The sequence below is a fragment of the Leucopleurus acutus genome, assembly GCF_964270905.1.
Source record: "Leucopleurus acutus genome assembly, chromosome: 6".
Taxonomy (NCBI): domain Eukaryota; kingdom Metazoa; phylum Chordata; class Mammalia; order Artiodactyla; family Delphinidae; genus Leucopleurus; species Leucopleurus acutus.
Window position 1 is genome coordinate 52,565,533 of NC_139149.1, and position 20,609 is coordinate 52,586,141.

Here is a 20,609-nt window from a genome sequence, read left to right on the forward strand (position 1 = left end):
AGCAAAGAAGGTCAGCTCTGTGTTTTAATGCCAAGTAGAGAGGGAACTGTGACATCTTGTTGGTGACTAGTGCCCTTGCTGTAGCAGCTCACTGTTATCAATTACACCCAGTCAGAGATCACCAAAATGCACCAACATGCACAAAGGCTGGCTTCTGAGGGGCTTCTAGCTTCAGCTATAGATAGAGTTGAAAAGCATTTAGGCCCTTGTATTGAGCCCCACTTACAAGCCCAGATCCCCCTTTTCTCCAAAAAAAAAAAAAAATTCTCCTTTCTCCTTGATCCAGACCACCAGGTTACCCTGATAGTTTTTCTTGTAAGAGGACTGAATCAGATAAATGCTCTTTTCATTCCAGAAGGCCTAGGGACTCCTGCAAATGAAGTCCCCCTCCCTTTCCAAAGAGCTCTGCAAAATAATGGCAAAGGGAGGTTCTAGATATACACCACACACATGCCCAGATTGAGCAAGAGAGATAGAGGAGAAAACTAGAGATCATAATCCATTCCCCTTTCCCAGGCTAAGGGGGCTCCTTGCCTTACATTTGCATTACTGAAATGCTACAGTCCACAACTCTGCACTGAACAAAGCAGATCTGCTTGCAGATGATTTTCTGCCTCCTGCTGTAGAGAGAAGCAGCTGGCAGTGTCTCAAAACTTTTAAGCTCTTTTGGGGTACCCTGATACCAAAATTTAAAAATTATTTGAATTAATTGGTTGATAAATGCTCAGTCAACAGTCATTTGCATATAGATAACTATAAAGCAAAGTGCAGCTCTGGGAAGCACAAAGTGTTCCACCCTTAAGCACCTGAGAACAGGCTTGCAGCACGTTTTTCTCTAATAAAATACCAATTAGAGACAGTTTATGAAAATGAAATTCAGTGAAGCTTTTTCACTTACAGGCCTTTGAAGATATATATATTGAACAGCGAAAAACCATTAAGACCATGTTAGAATATGCTGACAAAGTTTTCACTTATATATTCATCCTGGAAATGCTTCTCAAGTGGGTTGCATACGGCTTTCAAGTGTATTTTACCAATGCCTGGTGCTGGCTAGATTTCCTGATTGTCGATGTGAGTATTCTGCACATTCTTGATTCATTCTGTTGGCATGTGAATGATATGTGCTAGCAATGGTGCCTGGCACATAAAAGGCACTCAGTAAGTACTGCATGGCCCCAAATATAAATGATGGTTCCCATCTTCCCAATAAGAAAATGCCCTAAAACAATTTTTTTGCTGGTTTAAATGTATATACTTTCAGAGATGAAACAGTCAAATGGAACTTATTGTATGTATTGATTTAGTTTAAATTAATATTTAAGATTCCAAGTTGTACAAAATAATATATTACCATAGAAGTTTTGCTTTTATCACTCTCACATTTCATACAATAACTGTATTTAAATTCTTCAAGGGCATCTTTGATGTTACTGTATTCATCATCACCAGAGCCTGTTGCAAAGTGTTTGTCCCACAGGTGGATTACTAATTCCAAAAAATTTGAAAGTCCAAATAGCAAGAGACACTTCTTGATTTGTATGATGGCAGAAACAGATTGGCTATTGGACCAATTATTTAAAAGTTTAGTGAAACCACGATGGTGTTGAAAATAAAGATGCAGTATCAGAATATGAAGCTTTAAAAATATGAATATGAGGTTATTCCCTGATTTTTGAGGGAAAATTCTGAGGAAGATCTCACCTTTTTTAATGCATATAATATCTTAACTAAAAAAAAAAATTTAAATCACTTTCATTTAGTTTTGGAGATTTACTTCTTAAACCCCTTTTAAATTAATAGTCCATTTTGAAAGACTAGAAAGGAACTTAAAGGCCTTTTGTCTAGAAAAGACTAGGCGAGCCAGTGAGAATAGGGGACAGAACACCTGCGGGGAGGGGACGGGTGATGCTCAGAGCTAAGGGAGGAGGAGGGCTCTGGAATTTTCAGGAAAGCACAATGTGTTAAGTAGTGTACTTTAAAGATAATATTCTGTTGATTATAATAATTCCTTGGCAATTAAAGATGTATTTTGAAATATAAAATTTACATATGTTGCTAGCAAAGAAAAAAATGGACCCTTTCATGGAGAAAATTATTTTTTACAACTTCAGGTGAAAAATATATCAACTTTTAATTTAGTAGGAGTTTTCTGATCACCAAACAGAGGAAAAAATTTGTAAGAGACAAAGAGAATTCTTTGAATTTAAGAGACAAAAATATCTTTTTTCCCTTGAATCTGCCTAAAGCAAATCTATTCTTAAATAACATATAGAGCTACATGAAGAATTATATCAAAAGTTTACTGGCAATGAAATAAGACAATAACTAATACTTAAAACCACATCTGTGTGGACATTACAAACAAAGGAAAAATATACCAAGACAGTACCAGTTATTTTATTTGTATAATGAGATTATGGATGATACTTTTCTTTATTTTCTGTATGTGGTTATGATTTTTAATAAAAATATCTGGCATTTAATATATCTATGTGATAATAAAGGCATTAAGTCAACACTACCTAAATATGAAGAAATTCTTAAGAGAAATCTAGTTGAAGTCTATAAGCTGCTACTCATATTACCTAGCATACCCTGATATTTACCTTCTTAGATTTAAGAAAACTATTATGATAATGTATTAAACTAATCCATACTTTGCTTTATGTCAAATATATTTATTGAGCATCTATTTTGTTATGGAAGAGACAAATATGAATGCCATTTTTCTGGGCCTATGGGAGCTTACAGACAACTAGTGAGGACAGATAGTATACAGCGAGAAGATGACATCTATATTAAAAGTGCCATCTGCTTCACTGAGGAAGGAGCAAAGGCTTCATGAGGCCAGGGCAGTGTGAGCTGGCTTTTGAGGGATGATATGTCAGCAGGTACAGATGAGGGGAAGGACACCAAAGCCTTAAAGACACTGATGCATGCCAAGCAGGGCTTGTTCACAAAACAAGTGAGGGAAAGCGTTCTGTAATTGGATGATAAGGTAAGAAAGGTAAGTTGGAGAAGAGGTTGAAGGACCTGAGATGCCATACAAAGAGATTTAGATTTACGATTTAGTAATGAAGCCGCTAAAGAATTGTCTATGGAAAGTGACAAGAAAAGCTCGCTCTTTCTGGGAGAGAAATTTGGTGGAGGTGTCAGTGATGGAATAGAAGGAGATTACTATTTACAGGCCAAAGACCAATAAAGATCAAAAAGAGAAGAGGGGGCTTCCCAGGTGGCACAGTGGTTGAGAGTCCGCCTGCCGATGCTGGGGACACGGGTTTGTGCCCCGGTCCGGGAGGATCCCACATGCCGCGGAGCCGCTAGGCCCGTGAGCCATGGCCGCTGAGCCTGCGCGTCCAGAGCCTGTGCTCCACAAAGGGAGAGGCCACAACAGTGAGAGGTCCACGTACCGCAAAAAAAAAAAAAAGAGAAACAGGTATCTCCTTTTCATATTCAGCTACACAAGGCATGTAAATTTGAATATTTTACTACTTCTCTAGCCAATAAATACTGCCCTGTGTCAGAATTTTTTTTCTTATGTCTAACTTTTATCTTTCCTCCTTTAATTTATGCCTCTTTTTCATTTTGTCTTTAGAGAAGATAAAGTACTATATGTCCTCTTGTTTTATATGTAGAAGATCTTCACAACAAATGATAATTCAGTAACTATTTTTCAGTTATCTGTGAAGAGGAGACTTACAAAGCCTAAAAGTTTAGATTCTAGGAAAAATATAAAAACCACCTCAGAAATTTTTATAGATTATTTTTTTCTAAATTTAAAGGTTTTTCTATCTCAGAGGACATGTGCAAAATTAGTTCAAATAAGTCAAGTTTTGTTGTAAAAATTTTCTCTGTGCTTCACTTATTTTTCTTAAAAAATGTATTTTTTAAATATACACTAACACCATATTCTTAAAACCTATATTACACATCTGTTTTCAGTTTCCTACTTTTGAAATTCAGTTGCACTTTAGGAGAAAATATCTTTTTTTAGTTTATATGGCTTTAATGAGTTTTCTATGTATTTTCAAAGGAAATCAGACATTTCTGTGCCACCTATGGCAGTTCTTTTCCTTTTTAGTTGAGATTTTAGAACTTCTATCAACTGCATTAGTCATCTGTGTAAATGACTAAAGAAAACATTTTTCTGACAATTTCTAATTAGTTGTACTAAAATCTCAACATTTTTTTAATGAATTATTTTAATTTTCCCTAATTAATGATCTTATGCCCTCACACTGACATTTACAGGAAGACTAAGCCACTGTTTAGAAACCTAGATCTTTCTGAATGTGTTTATATTCAGAGTCAATAGTGGTTTGCGTAGTTTACTTGCATACTTGTACTAAGTTTTAATTTCTCTTTCAGGTCTGCTCAGTAATATGAGGAATGATAAAGTTTTACAGATCTATAGATGAAAATTTCATTTCGGTGTCATTCTTTTTCTTGCTTTACATTTAATTTCTAAAAATTTTCTTGTCAAGAATCTTGAAAAAAAAACACATATAGCTTCTTCTTTTTCATAAGTTTATAGCAGTGGTTTTCAAAGTGTGGCTCACAGGCCAGTATCATTAGCCTCACCTGGGAACTCGAAGAAATGCAAATTCTCAGGCCCTACCTCAAACCTTGGCCAGCGATTTGTGTTTACAGCAAGCTGTCCAGGTGATTCTGATACCAAAGTTTGAGAACTACTGGTTTATTACATAGAGCAAGGTTGAATTGTATAAGCATTTTTATTTGTAAATGAGAAAACTGTGTTGCTTTTTCTGTATAGGTCTCATTGGTTAGCTTAACTGCAAATGCTTTGGGTTACTCAGAACTTGGTGCCATCAAATCCCTCAGAACACTAAGAGCTCTGAGGCCATTGAGAGCCTTATCCCGGTTTGAAGGAATGAGGGTAAGACCAAATGCTTTAGAATTTGTTGGAATTAGAATTGAGAACAAACTGCTGCTTTGAACCTTAGACATGACAAATCCATGCTGAATTTGTGTCTTCTACGTTCAGACTCACATAGCCAATCAATCAGTAATATTTGTCAGACATCCATAAACTTGACATTGTTGGAGGCACTCACAGAACATAATGCCTGAATGGTTGCTTCTGATTAGAAACAATTAGATTGCTTCTAATTAGAGTTGTTCACTCTGTGGGAAATTTCTAGCATGTTGTATAGGCTTCTGATGTGAGTCAAGATTAGTTATATTCCTTCCATTTATAAAGGTGCACAAAATCCCACTCACTGTAATTTGAAACCACCACATCGTTCCTCATCATTTTTCTTCCCTGTTCCATATGATGTATTTTGAGCCTTTTAAAGTTCAAATCTGGCCTTTTAGCTTTCAAACGAAGGCTGAGATGGCTAAAAAGTAGGTCAGCTGTGGAAATCTAACACTCATTTAGAAAGGTGGTACAAAAGAACGCAGAGGAATTTGTGCTGCCATTTGTCATCCCCTGGGGCACAAAACCTGAGACCACATACCCTCAGCACTGAGGAAATGGTGATGCCCTGTCTCCCTACATTTAGCTATTCAAAAAAGAACTTTTAGATGCTTTTTTTTGTGATATTTTAAAATAGTTACTTAGGACTTTCTCTGAATGTTGCAAAAACAACCAGAAACAGATGATGTGTGTAGGTGTGTGTGCTCCTATGTTTGTATGCACATGATTGCATAGAAAGGAATGGCTAGCTCTTAAATTCTTTTCACTTTACCAATTTAAAATCTACTGTTTTTGAAGTAGCTGTTTTAATTTTTTAAAAAGAGAATCAAACTTTCAGTACTAGAATGATTTTCATATTTTCTATATCAAGTTTGCATATATAATGACCTAAATTCCTAGTCCTTCCATAGATCTGACTCTCTTCACTTCTTTTTCCATCTCATTTCTGTGCCAGGTTGTTGTCAATGCTCTTTTAGGAGCCATTCCATCCATAATGAATGTACTTCTGGTTTGTCTGATCTTTTGGTTAATATTCAGTATCATGGGAGTGAATCTCTTTGCTGGCAAGTTTTATCACTGTATTAACTACACCACTGGAGAAATGTTTGATGTCAGCGTGGTCAACAACTACAGTGAGTGTAAGGCCCTCATAGAGAGCAACCAAACTGCCCGGTGGAAGAATGTGAAAGTCAATTTTGATAATGTGGGACTCGGGTATCTTTCTCTACTTCAAGTAGTAAGTAACCACCTTATTATTCACTGTGATGTATTATGAAAAGGAGTCCAAAATTCTTCTTTCTCAGTGTTTGCAAATACATACTTCCTCAAGCCCATTTGCCTAGATTCTTCCTCAGTCATGGCCGAACTGTCTTTTCTGCGCCATGTTGAAAACTGGACAGCTCTACAAAGTTTATAGTCTCTCAGACTAAGCCTTAGGTTCCCAGCACAGGTCTTTGTTACCGAGATTTCTGTGTAGGTTCCTACTGTTTTCCCCCATCCCTAATCTGAGCAAAGTAGAGGCAGTGGCCTGAGGGTGGGGTTGAAAGGTGGTGGGGAGAGGCGTGGTAGATTTCTGTCCTTCTCAGGTACCAGACAGTCTCTAAACCCTCGCCAAGTCTCCACCCGCCCAACCTTCACCAACACCGTAACCAAATGTACCCTCACACGAACTCTACCTTGATTCCCCTCTTCCTTCCTGCTGCTTGAATGCTTTCAGATAGGAGATTGCTCTCTTGCAAATGAAGACCTTCCTATCAAGTCTACTATGTCTGCTATAATTTCATAAAAATCCATTCAACTTCTCAATTGACCACTCTAAGTCATGTCCACATGCTCCCTGAGATGATCCACCTACACAATACCCAACACTAGGTAAATATTGCAGGGTCCTGTGGCACTAAGGAACTGAAAAAAAATGTACAAGACTTGTCTTCAGGATTACTATGCCCACACAAACACACAGAACCAAAATATTTTAAAAAGTAAATTGCAATTGAATATAATGTTTGCTTCAGATTATAATGCTGCTTTTTCTAGAATAACTGCCTCAAAATAGTATATTTAGCAATACTGAGGAGAGTTTCAAGAACAAACCATCATGATTGATGGTTAGTGATAATACCACTTAGAAAGGGATGAGCAGAAAAGAAAGCATTAAGATCAAACAACACAGCATATTTTTTCATTTGTCTGAAGGTAGTACTATATACGTGAAATTATTTCATGTTATATTCTTTAGATACAGCAGAGTCAAAAGTTATTGATAATTGCTTTTATGATAGCATATTGTTGTAATCCATCATGATTTCATTATAGATGTTAAAGTTGCATAAAAAGATGTTATAGAAGAATGCAAAGGAAGAGTTTTCAATGCATATGTTATAAAACTTTGCCCAAAGAGTTTAAATATTAATTCAAAACTATTTTATATACCCGTTTTGAATGAATCTTGGTCAATCAATCTGATAGTTAATCTCTTTTCTAGAATTATAATTTGTGAGGGAAAAAATTAAATGATGTGACTTTTTTTACAGGCCACATTTAAGGGATGGATGGATATCATGTATGCAGCTGTTGATTCACGAAATGTAAGTCTGTTTAGAGAGAAAATTGTTTAATTTGATCCAGTGAATATTTCTGAAGTGTTGTTATTTAGTGATATTGTCAATAAAGTGAAATCATAGGTTAATTTATAGATTACATCTATATTAGAAAAATAAAATATTCAACCTTATATTACACTTTCCAAAATTTGATTTAAATGTATTTCTCTACTCACTGTGAATCTTTTAACATATCTTTCCTAGTATCTAGCATGGTACCTGGCACTTAAAAATTTGTTGACTCTATTTGTAAAATGAGACATCTTATTTTTGGTTCTGATAGTTCTGGCCATGAATTAAAAGCCTGCACAGGCACTTTCTTCATCTGTCACAGATTTCTTCCAGCTTTTGATCTTTCCTCTGATAGGAAGGATCTGACTAGTGGTGAAAAAAGCAAACAGAAAGCAAAATAAACATATAAAAAAAATCCTGGACTTCCCTGGTGGCGCAGTGGTTGAGAGTCCGCCTGCTGATGCAGGGGACATGGGTTCATGCCCCGGTCTGGGAAGATCCCACATGCCGCGGAGCGGCTGGGCCCGTGAGCCATGGCTGCTGAGCCTGCGCGTCCGGCGTCTGTGCTCCGCAATGTGAGAGGCCTGCGTACCGCAAAAAAAAAAAAAAAAAAAAAAAAAAAATCCTAATGGTGTTTCTCTCTAGGAAGTGGTAGAAAAAGGGGCTTTCATAATCTACCTTATACACATCAGCACTTTTGAAATTTTTTGTATAATCTCCATTAATTTCTCACTAACAATAAGGGAGGAAATCACATTTTGAAAAAGAGATTGGCTTCTGATATATTGCCAGAGTATAGTAATTAAGCTCAAAATATTATATCCCTGACACCAAAAACCAGGTGGTAACTTAGAAAGAATTCCTGATTTTTTTTTCACCTTATTTAAAAAAAAAAAAAAAAAAGAATGAAAGCGCTTAACACCCTGCATTGTATCTATTACTATCAGGAATCCCAGTTATGGGTTTTTTTGAATAATAGTTACAATTTATTATGTATTACCACTCACTGTGCTGGCTTTCTTACATTATCTCATTTTTTGCAGTGGTTTCCTACCTATTTGATTAATTCATTTAAAATTCTCTCCACCTTTCTTATCAATAACCTACATGACACACAACTTGCTTTCAGTTTCCTCCTTAATAACCTAGCATACACTATCTGCTATGTAACCCCTCAGCATTCAAGCACTTCACAAAAGATGGAGTCCAATTGGCCACTATAATTATGACAAGTTATTCACTCTTACTCTCAGTAGTTAATAAAGAAATGCAAATTTAAACCAAAATTAGATATTACTTACAAACCTTCCTGATTGGCAATATTAAAAAGTTTGACAGTACCAAGTGCTGCTAAGAATAAACAGCAGCAAGAACTCTAGTATGCTGGTTGGGGGGAAATGGATAAATATTCCTTTAAAAAAGTTGAGCATTACCAACATTATTCATTAAAGTTCAAGATATTCTTTAACCCCACAATTCCATTTTTAGCAATATATTCTATAGAAACTTGTGTAATATATAGGAGAATCTATGTATAAGAATGAGCATAAAAAAAAAAAAAAAGAATGAGCATAACTTTTTTTTCATTGGTGAAAAACTGGAAATAACTCAAAAGTAGTAGAAATAGGCAAATATTGAATATTAAACAGTATTGAAAATGATATATGAATCCAGTATACATAATAATGCAGATGAATCTTAAAATGTAACTGTTATAACAAATGTGTCTACTAGACAAAATGTAGATACAACTAACCTTATTGTTCAAGAATGCATACTTAGGTTCTAACTCTAGAGAAAAAGCAAGGAAATAATTACTGTAAAAGTCAGGATAATGATTACCTCTAGCAGGGATGGTAGAATTTATGTTTGGGAAGGATATACCAAGGGTTTCTGACATCTTGGGTTGTAAAGTTTACTTTAAAAGAGTTTATTACATCTAACACTTATGTACTGTGCACTTTTGTGTTTACATAGTATTTAATTTTAAGACATTTTAAAATATTTTATATCACTGTCCACTACACAGATGCATAAATAAAATAGAAGTCTTATCAAAGAATAGGCAGTTTTACAATATTTCCAATATTTTCTATTTTACCCTATTTCATTAGGAAAAAAAAATTCCATGTTGGCCATTACCCTCTAAATTGATTTCATGACACAATGGGTCATTACCTGCATTCATTGTCACCTGTGACTAGTTAACTGAGTTGGTTAGAACAATGTCCTGTGAGACCTGAACTACAGATTACAGCCAAAGCTTAAACCAGCCATCATACTTTTTTCATCAGAACTGTGCTGGATGAGAGAGGGCATCATTGTTACAAAAACAATGCCTAAGGCCGGCAGAATAGGATGAATCAATAGACTCATTTTCAGAATGGAAAGATCCTACTGATGTACCTATGTCCACACGTACAGTAATAATTCTAGTCTATCAACAGAAATATGTAATAGAAATCAAACCTTTACTCTTAACCTTTTACTGTTGACCAGGTGCTGTTCTAACACCTCTCATATACAATAGTAACATTTAACCTTCCCAACTACCATATGAGGAGTAGGTTCTATATTTGTCCATTTTACAGAATGAAGAAGCTGAGTCAGAGAGGGTAAAATCTGAAAGTTTTTAACATAGAACAGTGTGACTACAACACCTCTTCTGTAGGAAGAGGAAATCCTCACTTTGCATGCCCCATTGGGGTCTTGAAACTGCATTGCAAGTGCATTCATAATCTAGGCATTTATTGGGTGAAATTAATTTTAATTATTCAGACTTTTCTATGAGTTGTTTCATTTTCTTAAGTCAGTGAACCTTATTAGAGACTCTTCAATAGGTGTTAAATTTGATGTTTCATAAAATCTGTTTAATTTTTTTTAATTTCCAGTGATAGAGACATGCTTTGAGAATCAAAAATTCACTGATGTCTTTTTTATGAAACATGGAGTAGATCTAATAGTTATCATTTTTCATATTTTGTAGGTAGAATTACAACCCAAGTATGAAGACAATCTGTACATGTATCTTTATTTTGTCATCTTTATTATTTTTGGTTCATTCTTTACTCTGAATCTTTTCATTGGTGTCATCATAGATAACTTCAACCAACAGAAAAAGAAGATAAGTATACTAAAACTTCATCTTTGTTCTAAAATGTGAACTAAACATATCACACCGTTTCCTTTTGGCTCCAAATGCAGTCAACAAAAAGAAAGAATATAAAATCCAGAAATTGTTTTGAGAGACTTAATCATCTATGAGTTTTTAAGTGATTGATAATTCAGATAGCATGTACTGATATTTCCAGTATAGAAATCTGACTAATATGGCATAATTTATGCATTGAATATATGCATCTCTAAAATACGTATATTAATTAGTAGCATTAGAATAGGATGTGGAGCCATTTTTCACACAATTACTAAGATGAATTTTGTAGCTAGCAAAGAACGTGATTTTTACAAGTTTTTCTTTCATTTCTTTACTTTGGAGGTCAAGACATTTTTATGACAGAAGAACAGAAGAAATACTACAATGCAATGAAAAAACTGGGTTCAAAGAAACCACAAAAGCCCATACCTCGACCTGCTGTAAGAATAACATACTTTCATCATCAATAAAAGCTATGCTATCTATCACTTTTACAGCCCAAATTGCTACATACTAATTTTTGTGCATTTGCAAAACAAAGTTTTGCCTTAGCAATGTGACTAGCTAGCCTAAATAGCCTAAGTATTTGTAATTTATATATACATACTATGTAGAAATTATGTAATATATTTTATATACAGACATAAAATACATATTAATAATAATGTTCAGACTTATATGCCAATATTATTCCATAGGATTGATGTCTCTGAGGAGCTTCTAATAATGCAGAGAAGAAAACATATTCATATATACATAGTGTGGGAATATTGAATGTTCTCAGAGTGCAGTGGGGACCAATTGGGATAATTGGTACCTCTTGGATATGTCCCATATTCTGTCCCACTTTGCAGATTGAATGGGATCATTAATGGAAAAAGTCACAGGTCTTGTTTTTTCCTGGTTTTTAAGAAAAATCTATTTCCTCCTAGCATCTTGCCCCTAAATCAGATGACATCATTCTTTAAGACTTTTCATGGCTATTCCAATTGTATATTTGCCAATGGCTACTGGTTCTGTTTGGTTGCTTCGAGGAATTGTTGTCAGGAGAGTTCCTGAGTTTTTCTATGTTTCAGAAGTCCTCCCCCAAGGTATACATGGTACAAGGCAATCCAGTGTTCCCAAGGAATCATGACTCTATGACTCCATTAGTGACGATGTAAAACTGGCCAAGCTAAAACTGGCCATGCCCATGTTTTGTTTGTAAGTTAGCCAAAAGCTCAAAGAAAGTGGATAGTTATATTGGACAAAACATTAGGAATGGACAATTTGAGCCTACTCTTTGAGAAATAATACAACTTGAATGGATGGGGAGTAAAGCAGAGTAATGCCCTATATAAAAAAAATATACTCCAAAGCCATGGAAATAAATATTGCAGTGGAGAATAGTGATATATTTGAAATAGTGAGTAGTAAACACAAGGTTTTCTGGGTTAAATGAGTCAAGGTTACCACTATGAGTCTGAAGAAATCGATCTTAATTAAGCCAAATGAAAATATAATATAATTAAGTGAACAGCATAGTAATGTGAAGAAAAAGAATTTTAGAGACTGGCGTGAGAAGATGTTAGAGACAAAATAGTGCTGGGCCTTGGACAAGAAGATGAACCCTTATATACAAGAAGATGAGTCCACAATATGGGGTCATGCCAGTAGGACTGGAACATAGGAAATAAATGAGCCAACAAGAAGACTCAGTGGGATGAGGCAGCTATAAAATATAGGAAAAGAGGGAGGATTATTGTTATCTACATTTCATTATGTAGATAATGAAAAATGTAAAACAGTTAATGTTTTGTGAAATTACTGATTGCACTAACATAAAGTCTTATAAAGGCATTTGGAAAAATTAGGTCTTATGAATATGAGACAAAGATTTTAGAGTTGTCATTGTCAGACATAATTCAGTTGAGCTCTGAAGCTTAGATTCATTTTTGAAAGATAATTAGAATATATATTAAAAAAAAAAGACCCCAAAAGTTCTGAGCATGAAGCCTTGGGCACTTCACCATTATAGGAAGAGGTAAATCAGTGAAGGAGTGAGATTTATCAATAGGTAACATATATATGTAGATAAATGATTGAGAAAGAAATTTTTAAATGGCTGTTTAATTACATCAAATGACATAGGTTTGCCTGGACAGGGACAGGGATGCACAGGAAATGATCAGTGCACTTAACTAGACTATTATTGGCAACAATTTGGCAAATTAAGAAATGATTTGGTAAAATCCATCCTTTCAGTCATTTATTAACAATGTACTATGCTAAACATTTGGATTTAAATATCGAGCAATAAAGAGTCTATTTGGTAATCAAATAGTCACCCCAACAAATATAGAAATATCCAAGAAGGAAAGATCCATTTGGCTATGAGAGCTGATAAGAAAGAGGGGACTGATGAATCAGGGAAGTTAGGGAAGGCTTCACTGAAGCATGAGCTGAGGCATGGAGAAGAATGAGGAAGCATCAGTAGGCAATGTGGGAAGAGAAGAGGAATGTATAGGTGAAGGCCCTGAGGTAGGAAAGCCAGTGAATTGGAGTGCAGAGGGTGGTGGTTCATTTGGGACATGGGGAGAATGAAGAGGTTAGGATGGTCCACACTTTTCTGGGCTTCATAGGCCATGTTCAAGAGTAGTCTTTGTCCTTAGAGCAATGGGAAGTCATTGAAGGGGACCTGGTCCGTTTGGGTTTTGTGAATATCACTCAACCAGCACTGACAGAGGCAGTATGTGCATTGTAGACTCGTTTTGGAACTATTTCAGAGATGATAGGTAGAGTGGTATGGAGAAGAATAAAATGGATGGATTTGTAAGCTATCACAGGAATGAAATTAAAAGGTTTATTAATTGAATATGAAAGGTGAAGAAGGAAGCAACAAAGATGACTTATGAGTTTCTGCCTCACACAACTGGATGAATAATGGTGTCATGCAGAATATGAAGTAGGGACATGAATGGAGAAAAAATTGGGGATGCTAGTTTACAGAATTTTACAATCAAAAAGGGAGTCTGAAAGAGAATGAATGTTTAGAAGAAGTAGTAAAATAAAGTTTCTAAAGATTGAGAGATCAGGTGCAGAGCAAAGCAGGAGTTCTGAAGAAGAAGAGATTGAAGAGAAAGGGAATAAATATAGAATAAAGTTGCGCAGGATGTGGCTCAAGAACAGTGTAGTCTAGGTTAGAGAGCAAAAGGGACTGAGTCCTCCAATGAATTTGGAGTAATATATAAAAAAGATAGGTGCGGGAGACAAGATAATAGGAAATGAAAAAGGAAGTAGAAGAGTTTCTTTACACCAGTTGACTTTGGTGTTCTCAAAAAAGAAGAATAGAGGGCAAGAGAATGGGAAATTTCTGAGAAGTTTGAAATTATCCTGGGACCAAGTGAGGGACAAAGGATTGCTAATCATTGTCAAGGGTCAAGGTAAAGTGAGAGAACATAAATCTTTGGTGAACAAGGCCTCCAAGGTTATATAGCTTCCTCCAGCATATTCTGGGATTTAAATTGGAGACAGTGATCTATAACTGGGAATTGGAGTTGTATGTTGAGGTAATCCACTGGAAAACTAAATGGACAGGGAATCTAAGGAGCTTTTTATTGATCATACTGATATGAAAATAAACACCAAGTTTCTGATTTTATGCAATTTTGAATCTACTACACTGTAGGTGCTATATCTGTGGAAGAGAAAAAGGTTTTAATTAAATAAGAGCAATTGATGTCATAAAATGTCATCACTTTTATGACAAATGTAAGCACAAAGTTCTCTGAGATCACAGAGTGCTTAAAACTTAAAACTGAGTTAGGATTCACCAGACTGAGAAGGGCTGTCTGATAATATCCCTTGACAGAAGTGTTAGGACAGAGGAGACAGATAAACAAGATAAAATGATATGGTACAAGAGTGGTAGGAAGTATCAGAAGGGTAGAAATAAGGGGACCATAACTAGCCTTGGAAAAGTAAACTTCAGTACACAAGAGCTAAGAACGAAGTGTTTAGAACTGGAATTAGATGCATTTATTAGGTTGAAGAAGGCCCTAGAAGGACAGACCCAGCTGGAACAATGTAAGTCCAACCCAGCAGGCTAAATATGTATTCAGAGAAAATAGCAAAATATAACAAACAGGTGGTGTTTGATGTCCCAGAATTTCAATAGGGAGTAATGGATGCTTCTACTAGGGAGAGGACCAAACACTAACATAGAGAATCCAGACCAATAAATGTGTCGATCTGCGAAAGCAGACTATGAGCATAGAGGTAGCAGAACGTCTGTAGTTCTAGTTGAGAAGGTAGAGGACAACCTAGCAGAGGTAAGCCAAGGCCCAAGCTCTAGAGTGCCTCAATACCAAGCAGATAGGGGCAAAAAGGAAGAAAATAGGGTCCAGTGGGCTTAATTGGTTTACAAGATGAGGACTTAATTTCATAAACAAGATGTAAGACCAGTTAGTGCTTGGAATAAGGTCCAAATTGAATAGGGCAGAGTTTGAACATTTGAATTGTGAACTGTAATTTTTTAAAGATAATTTATTCTTATAGAAGAGTTACCTCACAAAATCCTCACCCTACTTTCCTTTATTTTAACCTCTTACATAACCATAGATTGGTTAGCAAAACTAAGAAATTAATCTTGCTGTAATACCATAAAATAAAATGTAGAATTTAACTGGATTTCACCAACTATTCCACTAATGTCCTTTTTCTTGAACTATAATTCTAGAAACATCTTCTCAACTGAACCTTGAGGTAGAATTAAGGTAGAATTTAAGACGCTTTGGCTTTGCTGGGGGTTGGGGGGTATATAAAGGGGGAAACTGGAGGGGGGGGAATGACAGGAAAAGCAAGAGAAGTACTTATTCATTAGTTCTTCAAAGTTAATTTTGATGCTCACCCCCAACACAGGCAATAACAAAGACTCATTATAGTGGCAAATATTTACTAACTGTCCATTGTACACATGGTGATGTTCTGGGCACTGAAAACTTAACAGGTGGTTCTTAACATAAAATCAGTTTATAAAATCTGGTATCATGAACAGTATAAATAAAACAAATACATTTGGAAAGAGCTGGATATTCCAATATACACATTTTCTTCCAAGTGTAAAACAAACATAGTGGTTTCTAATAAAAGCTACATTTTCATATTGCTATATTAAAATCAGATAAGTTGAACTTGATTTTTTTTTTTCAGTTTCTAAGTGAACTTTACATACTCTTTGTTTCAGAACAAATTTCAAGGGATGGTCTTTGATTTTGTAACCAAACAAGTCTTTGATATCAGCATCATGATCCTCATCTGCCTCAACATGGTCACCATGATGGTAGAAACTGATGACCAGAGTCAAGAAATGACAAACATTCTGTACTGGATTAATCTGGTGTTTATTGTTCTGTTCACTGGAGAATGTGTGCTGAAACTAATCTCTCTTCGTTATTACTATTTCACCATTGGATGGAATATTTTTGATTTTGTGGTGGTCATTCTCTCCATTGTAGGTAAGAAGAGCTGCTTTTACTCAGTTAAGGAATTTAGTAGTGAAAATTTGTGTTTTAAAGCTTTAAAGTTTTTTCCGCTAATCTTACTCATTCACCCCGAAATTTCAAATAAAAGTCTAATTATTAGTCCATTTTCAGCTTGTCATTTCTCTAATTGCATGCTGTGTATGAAATGATGTATAAAAAAAGGAATTTATATTCTGCAGGTTTCATTTATCATCTTGTCTCATTTCAGAAGAAAATAACTGCAACTTTAGCATAATACTCCTGTACTCAGTCATACTCCTGTAGTATAGACAAGTATTGTTTTGAATAAACAATTCACACACACGTACACATATAAATCCTTACAAGTAGTCAAATAGTCCATAAATAATTGTCCTTGATAATTGGAATATCATGTTGTGTGTTTATATATATTCACACTCATACAAGCTTCATGTTATCTTTGGGTTCAGATAGTTTTCTATGGTGTGTAATATTCTTTTTCACAAGTACATATTTTGTTCAAAAATTCAAAGCAAATTCATTTCATCAATACATATTAAGTGTTTGTGTGTAGGACATTAAATCAGGTGCTAGAAGTAAGGTTCTGCTTGTTTGAGGAAAGAGAACATATACATAGAGAGACAAATAGTATTCCACTATTTATACACTTCTGCTGGTTAAATAGAAAGACAAGGTAGCATTCCATTTGATCCTGACGACTGTGGTATGCAGGATAATACAGTGATTAAGGGATGAGACTCCTGGGTCATACAGACCTGACCGAGCGCTTCCCTATTTTCACTACTTACCAGCTCTGTGACCTATGGCAAGTACCTCACCTTTCCAATCCTTAGTTTTCCAAGGAACATTTTTGTGAAGTGGTGTTATGAAGATTAAATGAGATTATGAAAGTAAATGCACTTAGCACTGTGCCTAGCACAAAGAAAAGACTTAGTAAATGTTAAGCCTAACAACGACAACAAAAGTACCTATTATCATCATTTAGCAATGCATAAAATCATTGCCAGGATTCAGTCCCAAGTATGTCTGTCTTGAAAGCCTGGATTGTCTCCAGTACGTTGTGCTGCCGCCTCCCAAATAAGATGGATCTCAGAAGAATAAGAACTCTCATATTCCTGATCCAAAAATCATATGCTTTATCCATTAAATCTTATGCAAACACTAGAACTAGTATTTAAGAAACATAAATTTCTTGGGCTTCCCTGGTGGCGCAGTGGTTGAGAGTCTGCCTGCCGATGCAGGGGACACGGGTTCGTGCCCCGGTTCGGGAAGATCCCACATGCCGCGGAGCGGCTGTGCCCGTGAGCCATGGCCGCTGAGCCTGCGCCTCCAGAGCCTGTGCTCCACAACGGGAGGGGCCACAACAGTGAGAGGCCCGCGTACCGCAAAGAAAAAAAAAAAAAGAAACATAAATTTCTGTGCTTGGCTGCCATATACATTGTGTCCTTTATGGATGCTTTTCTTGAACCAGAAAAAATGACCATTAGTACCTTCAGTTAGTATAAAGGTGTTAATGTTATAACACTAAACATACCAGTTTCATTTTGCTAAACAAATATTACAGATTGTGTGTATGTAAATGTGTGTGTGTGTGTATGTGTATACCTAATTCTCATGTCCACATTTTGTAAAACTAGTTAGTGCTTATCTTAGAAATGTAAATTTTCATTTGTTGCCATTAAGTATAACCTTATTTTTGTTTTATCTTGGCTTTCCATAGGTATGTTTCTGGCTGAGCTGATAGAGAAATATTTTGTGTCCCCTACCCTGTTCCGAGTGATCCGTCTTGCCAGGATTGGCCGAATCCTGCGTCTGATCAAAGGGGCCAAGGGGATCCGCACGCTGCTCTTTGCTTTGATGATGTCCCTTCCTGCGTTGTTTAACATCGGCCTCCTGCTCTTCCTGGTCATGTTCATCTACGCCATCTTTGGGATGTCCAACTTCGCCTATGTTAAGAGGGAGGTTGGAATTGATGACATGTTCAACTTCGAGACCTTTGGCAACAGCATGATCTGCCTGTTCCAGATTACCACCTCTGCTGGCTGGGATGGATTGCTAGCACCTATTCTTAATAGTGGACCTCCAGACTGTGACCCTGAAAAAGATCACCCTGGCAGCTCAGTTAAGGGAGATTGTGGGAACCCATCTGTGGGGATCTTCTTTTTTGTCAGTTACATCATTATATCATTTCTGGTCGTGGTGAACATGTACATCGCTGTCATCCTGGAGAACTTCAGTGTTGCTACTGAAGAAAGTGCAGAGCCCCTGAGTGAGGATGACTTTGAGATGTTCTATGAGGTTTGGGAGAAGTTTGATCCTGATGCCACACAGTTCATAGAGTTCTCCAAGCTCTCTGATTTTGCGGCTGCCCTGGATCCTCCTCTTCTCATAGCAAAACCGAACAAAGTCCAGCTCATTGCCATGGATCTGCCCATGGTCAGTGGGGACAGGATCCACTGCCTCGACATTTTATTTGCCTTCACAAAGCGTGTTTTGGGTGAGAGTGGAGAGATGGATGCCCTTCGAATACAGATGGAAGAGAGATTCATGGCATCCAACCCCTCCAAAGTCTCCTATGAGCCCATTACAACCACTTTGAAACGCAAACAAGAGGAGGTGTCTGCTATTGTTATCCAGAGGGCTTATAGACGCTACCTCTTGAAGCAAAAAGTTAAAAAAGTTTCATGTATATATAAGAAGGACAAAGGTAAGGAAGGTGATGGAACACCCATCAAAGAAGATATCCTCACTGATAAACTAAATGAGAATTCAACTCCAGAGAAAACCGATGTGACACCTTCTACCACGTCTCCACCTTCCTATGACAGTGTGACCAAACCAGAAAAAGAAAAATTTGAAAAAGACAAGTCAGAAAAGGAAGACAAAGGGAAAGATATCAGGGAAAGTAAAAAGTAAAAAGAAACAAAAAATATTCCATTTTGTGATCAATTGTTTACAGCCTGTGATGGTGATGTGTTTGTGTCAACAGGACTCCCACAGGAGGTCAATGCCAAACTGACTGTTTTTACAACTGTATACTTAAGGTCAGTGCCTATAACAAGACAGGGGCCTCTGGTCAGCAAACTGAGACTCAACAAACCAGAGAAACAACATCGACAGGAGGTTTCTGTGTTCACAACCAGCTGACACTGCTGAAGAGCAGAGAGTAATGGCTACTCAGACTCTAGGAACCAATTTAAAGGGGGGAGGGAAGTTAAATTTTTATGTAAATTCAACACGTGACACTTGATAACAGTAATTGTCACCACTGTTTATGTTCTAACTGCCACACCTGCCATATTTTTATGAAATGTATGCTGTGAATTTATCACTTTCTTTTTAATTCACAGGTTGTTTACTATTATATGTGACTATTTTTGTAAATGGGTTTATGTTTGGGGAGAGGGAGTAAAGGTAAGAAATTCTATGTTTCTCTACTGTATAACTGGATATATTTTAAATGAAGGCATGCTGCACTTCTCATTCTCACATGAAAAGAAATCACATCACAAAAGGAAAGAGTTTACTTCTTGTGTCAGGATGTTTTCAGATTTTTGAGGTGCTTAAATAGCTATTCATGTTTTTAAGGTGTCTCATCCAGAAAAATTTTACTGTGCCTGTAAATGTTTCATAGAATTCACAAGCATTAAAAAGTTGTTTTATTTTTTCATAATCCATTACATGTACCTGTATATATGTATATGTGCGTGTATATACATATATATGTATACACACACACACCACACACCACACACACACACACACACACACACACACACACACACACACACCATTACATAGTCATTCAGAGTCCTGGCAGCATGACTTTAACATTTTTGATAAGTGTCCTTTGGCGTAAAATAAAAAATATCCTATCAGTCCTTTCTAAAACCTGAATTGACCAAAAAGCATCCCCTCCCATCACTTTATAAAGTTGATTCTGCTTTTTCCTGCAGTATTGTTTAGCCATCTTCTGCTCTTGGTAAGGTTGACATAGTACATGTCAATTTAAAAAATAAAAGTCTGCTTTGTAAATAGTAATTTTACCCAGTGGTGCATGTTTGAGCAAACAAAAATGATGACTTAAGCACAGTATTTATTGCATCAAATATGTACCACAGTAAGTATAGTTTGCAAGCTTTCAACAGGTAATATGATGTAATTGGTTCCATTATAGTTTGAAGCTGTCACTGCTGCATGTTTATCTTGCCTCTGCTGCTGCATCTTATTCCTTCCACTGTTCAGAAGTCTAATATGGGAAGCCATATATGTCAGTGGTAAAGTGAAGCAAATTGCTCTATCAAGACCTCATTCTTCGTGTCATTAAGCAATAGGTTGCAGCAAACAATAAAGAGCTTCTTGGTTTTTATCCTTCCAATCTTAATTGAATACTC

At 36.2% G+C, this 20,609-nt stretch overlaps 1 protein-coding gene across 8 annotated transcripts in view; it reads left to right on the top strand.

Moving 5' to 3' along the window:
• Positions 1-19,310, top strand: part of LOC309963232 (sodium channel protein type 2 subunit alpha) — a gene marked incomplete at its 5' end in the record, with an annotated part of 90,033 nt that extends 70,723 nt beyond the window's left edge. For all 8 annotated transcript variants that reach the window (XM_082841503.1, XM_082841504.1, XM_082841506.1 and 5 more), the window contains 8 exons: positions 901-1,074; positions 4,778-4,900; positions 5,898-6,179; positions 7,477-7,530; positions 10,544-10,685; positions 11,054-11,151; positions 15,936-16,206; positions 17,936-19,310. In XM_082841503.1, the coding sequence (XP_082697629.1) occupies positions 901-1,074; positions 4,778-4,900; positions 5,898-6,179; positions 7,477-7,530; positions 10,544-10,685; positions 11,054-11,151; positions 15,936-16,206; positions 17,936-19,131 (2,340 nt within the window). In that variant the 3' untranslated portion in view covers positions 19,132-19,310. The remainder of the gene's footprint in view (positions 1-900; positions 1,075-4,777; positions 4,901-5,897; positions 6,180-7,476; positions 7,531-10,543; positions 10,686-11,053; positions 11,152-15,935; positions 16,207-17,935) is intronic.
• Between the last annotated feature and the right edge of the window lie 1,299 nt (positions 19,311-20,609).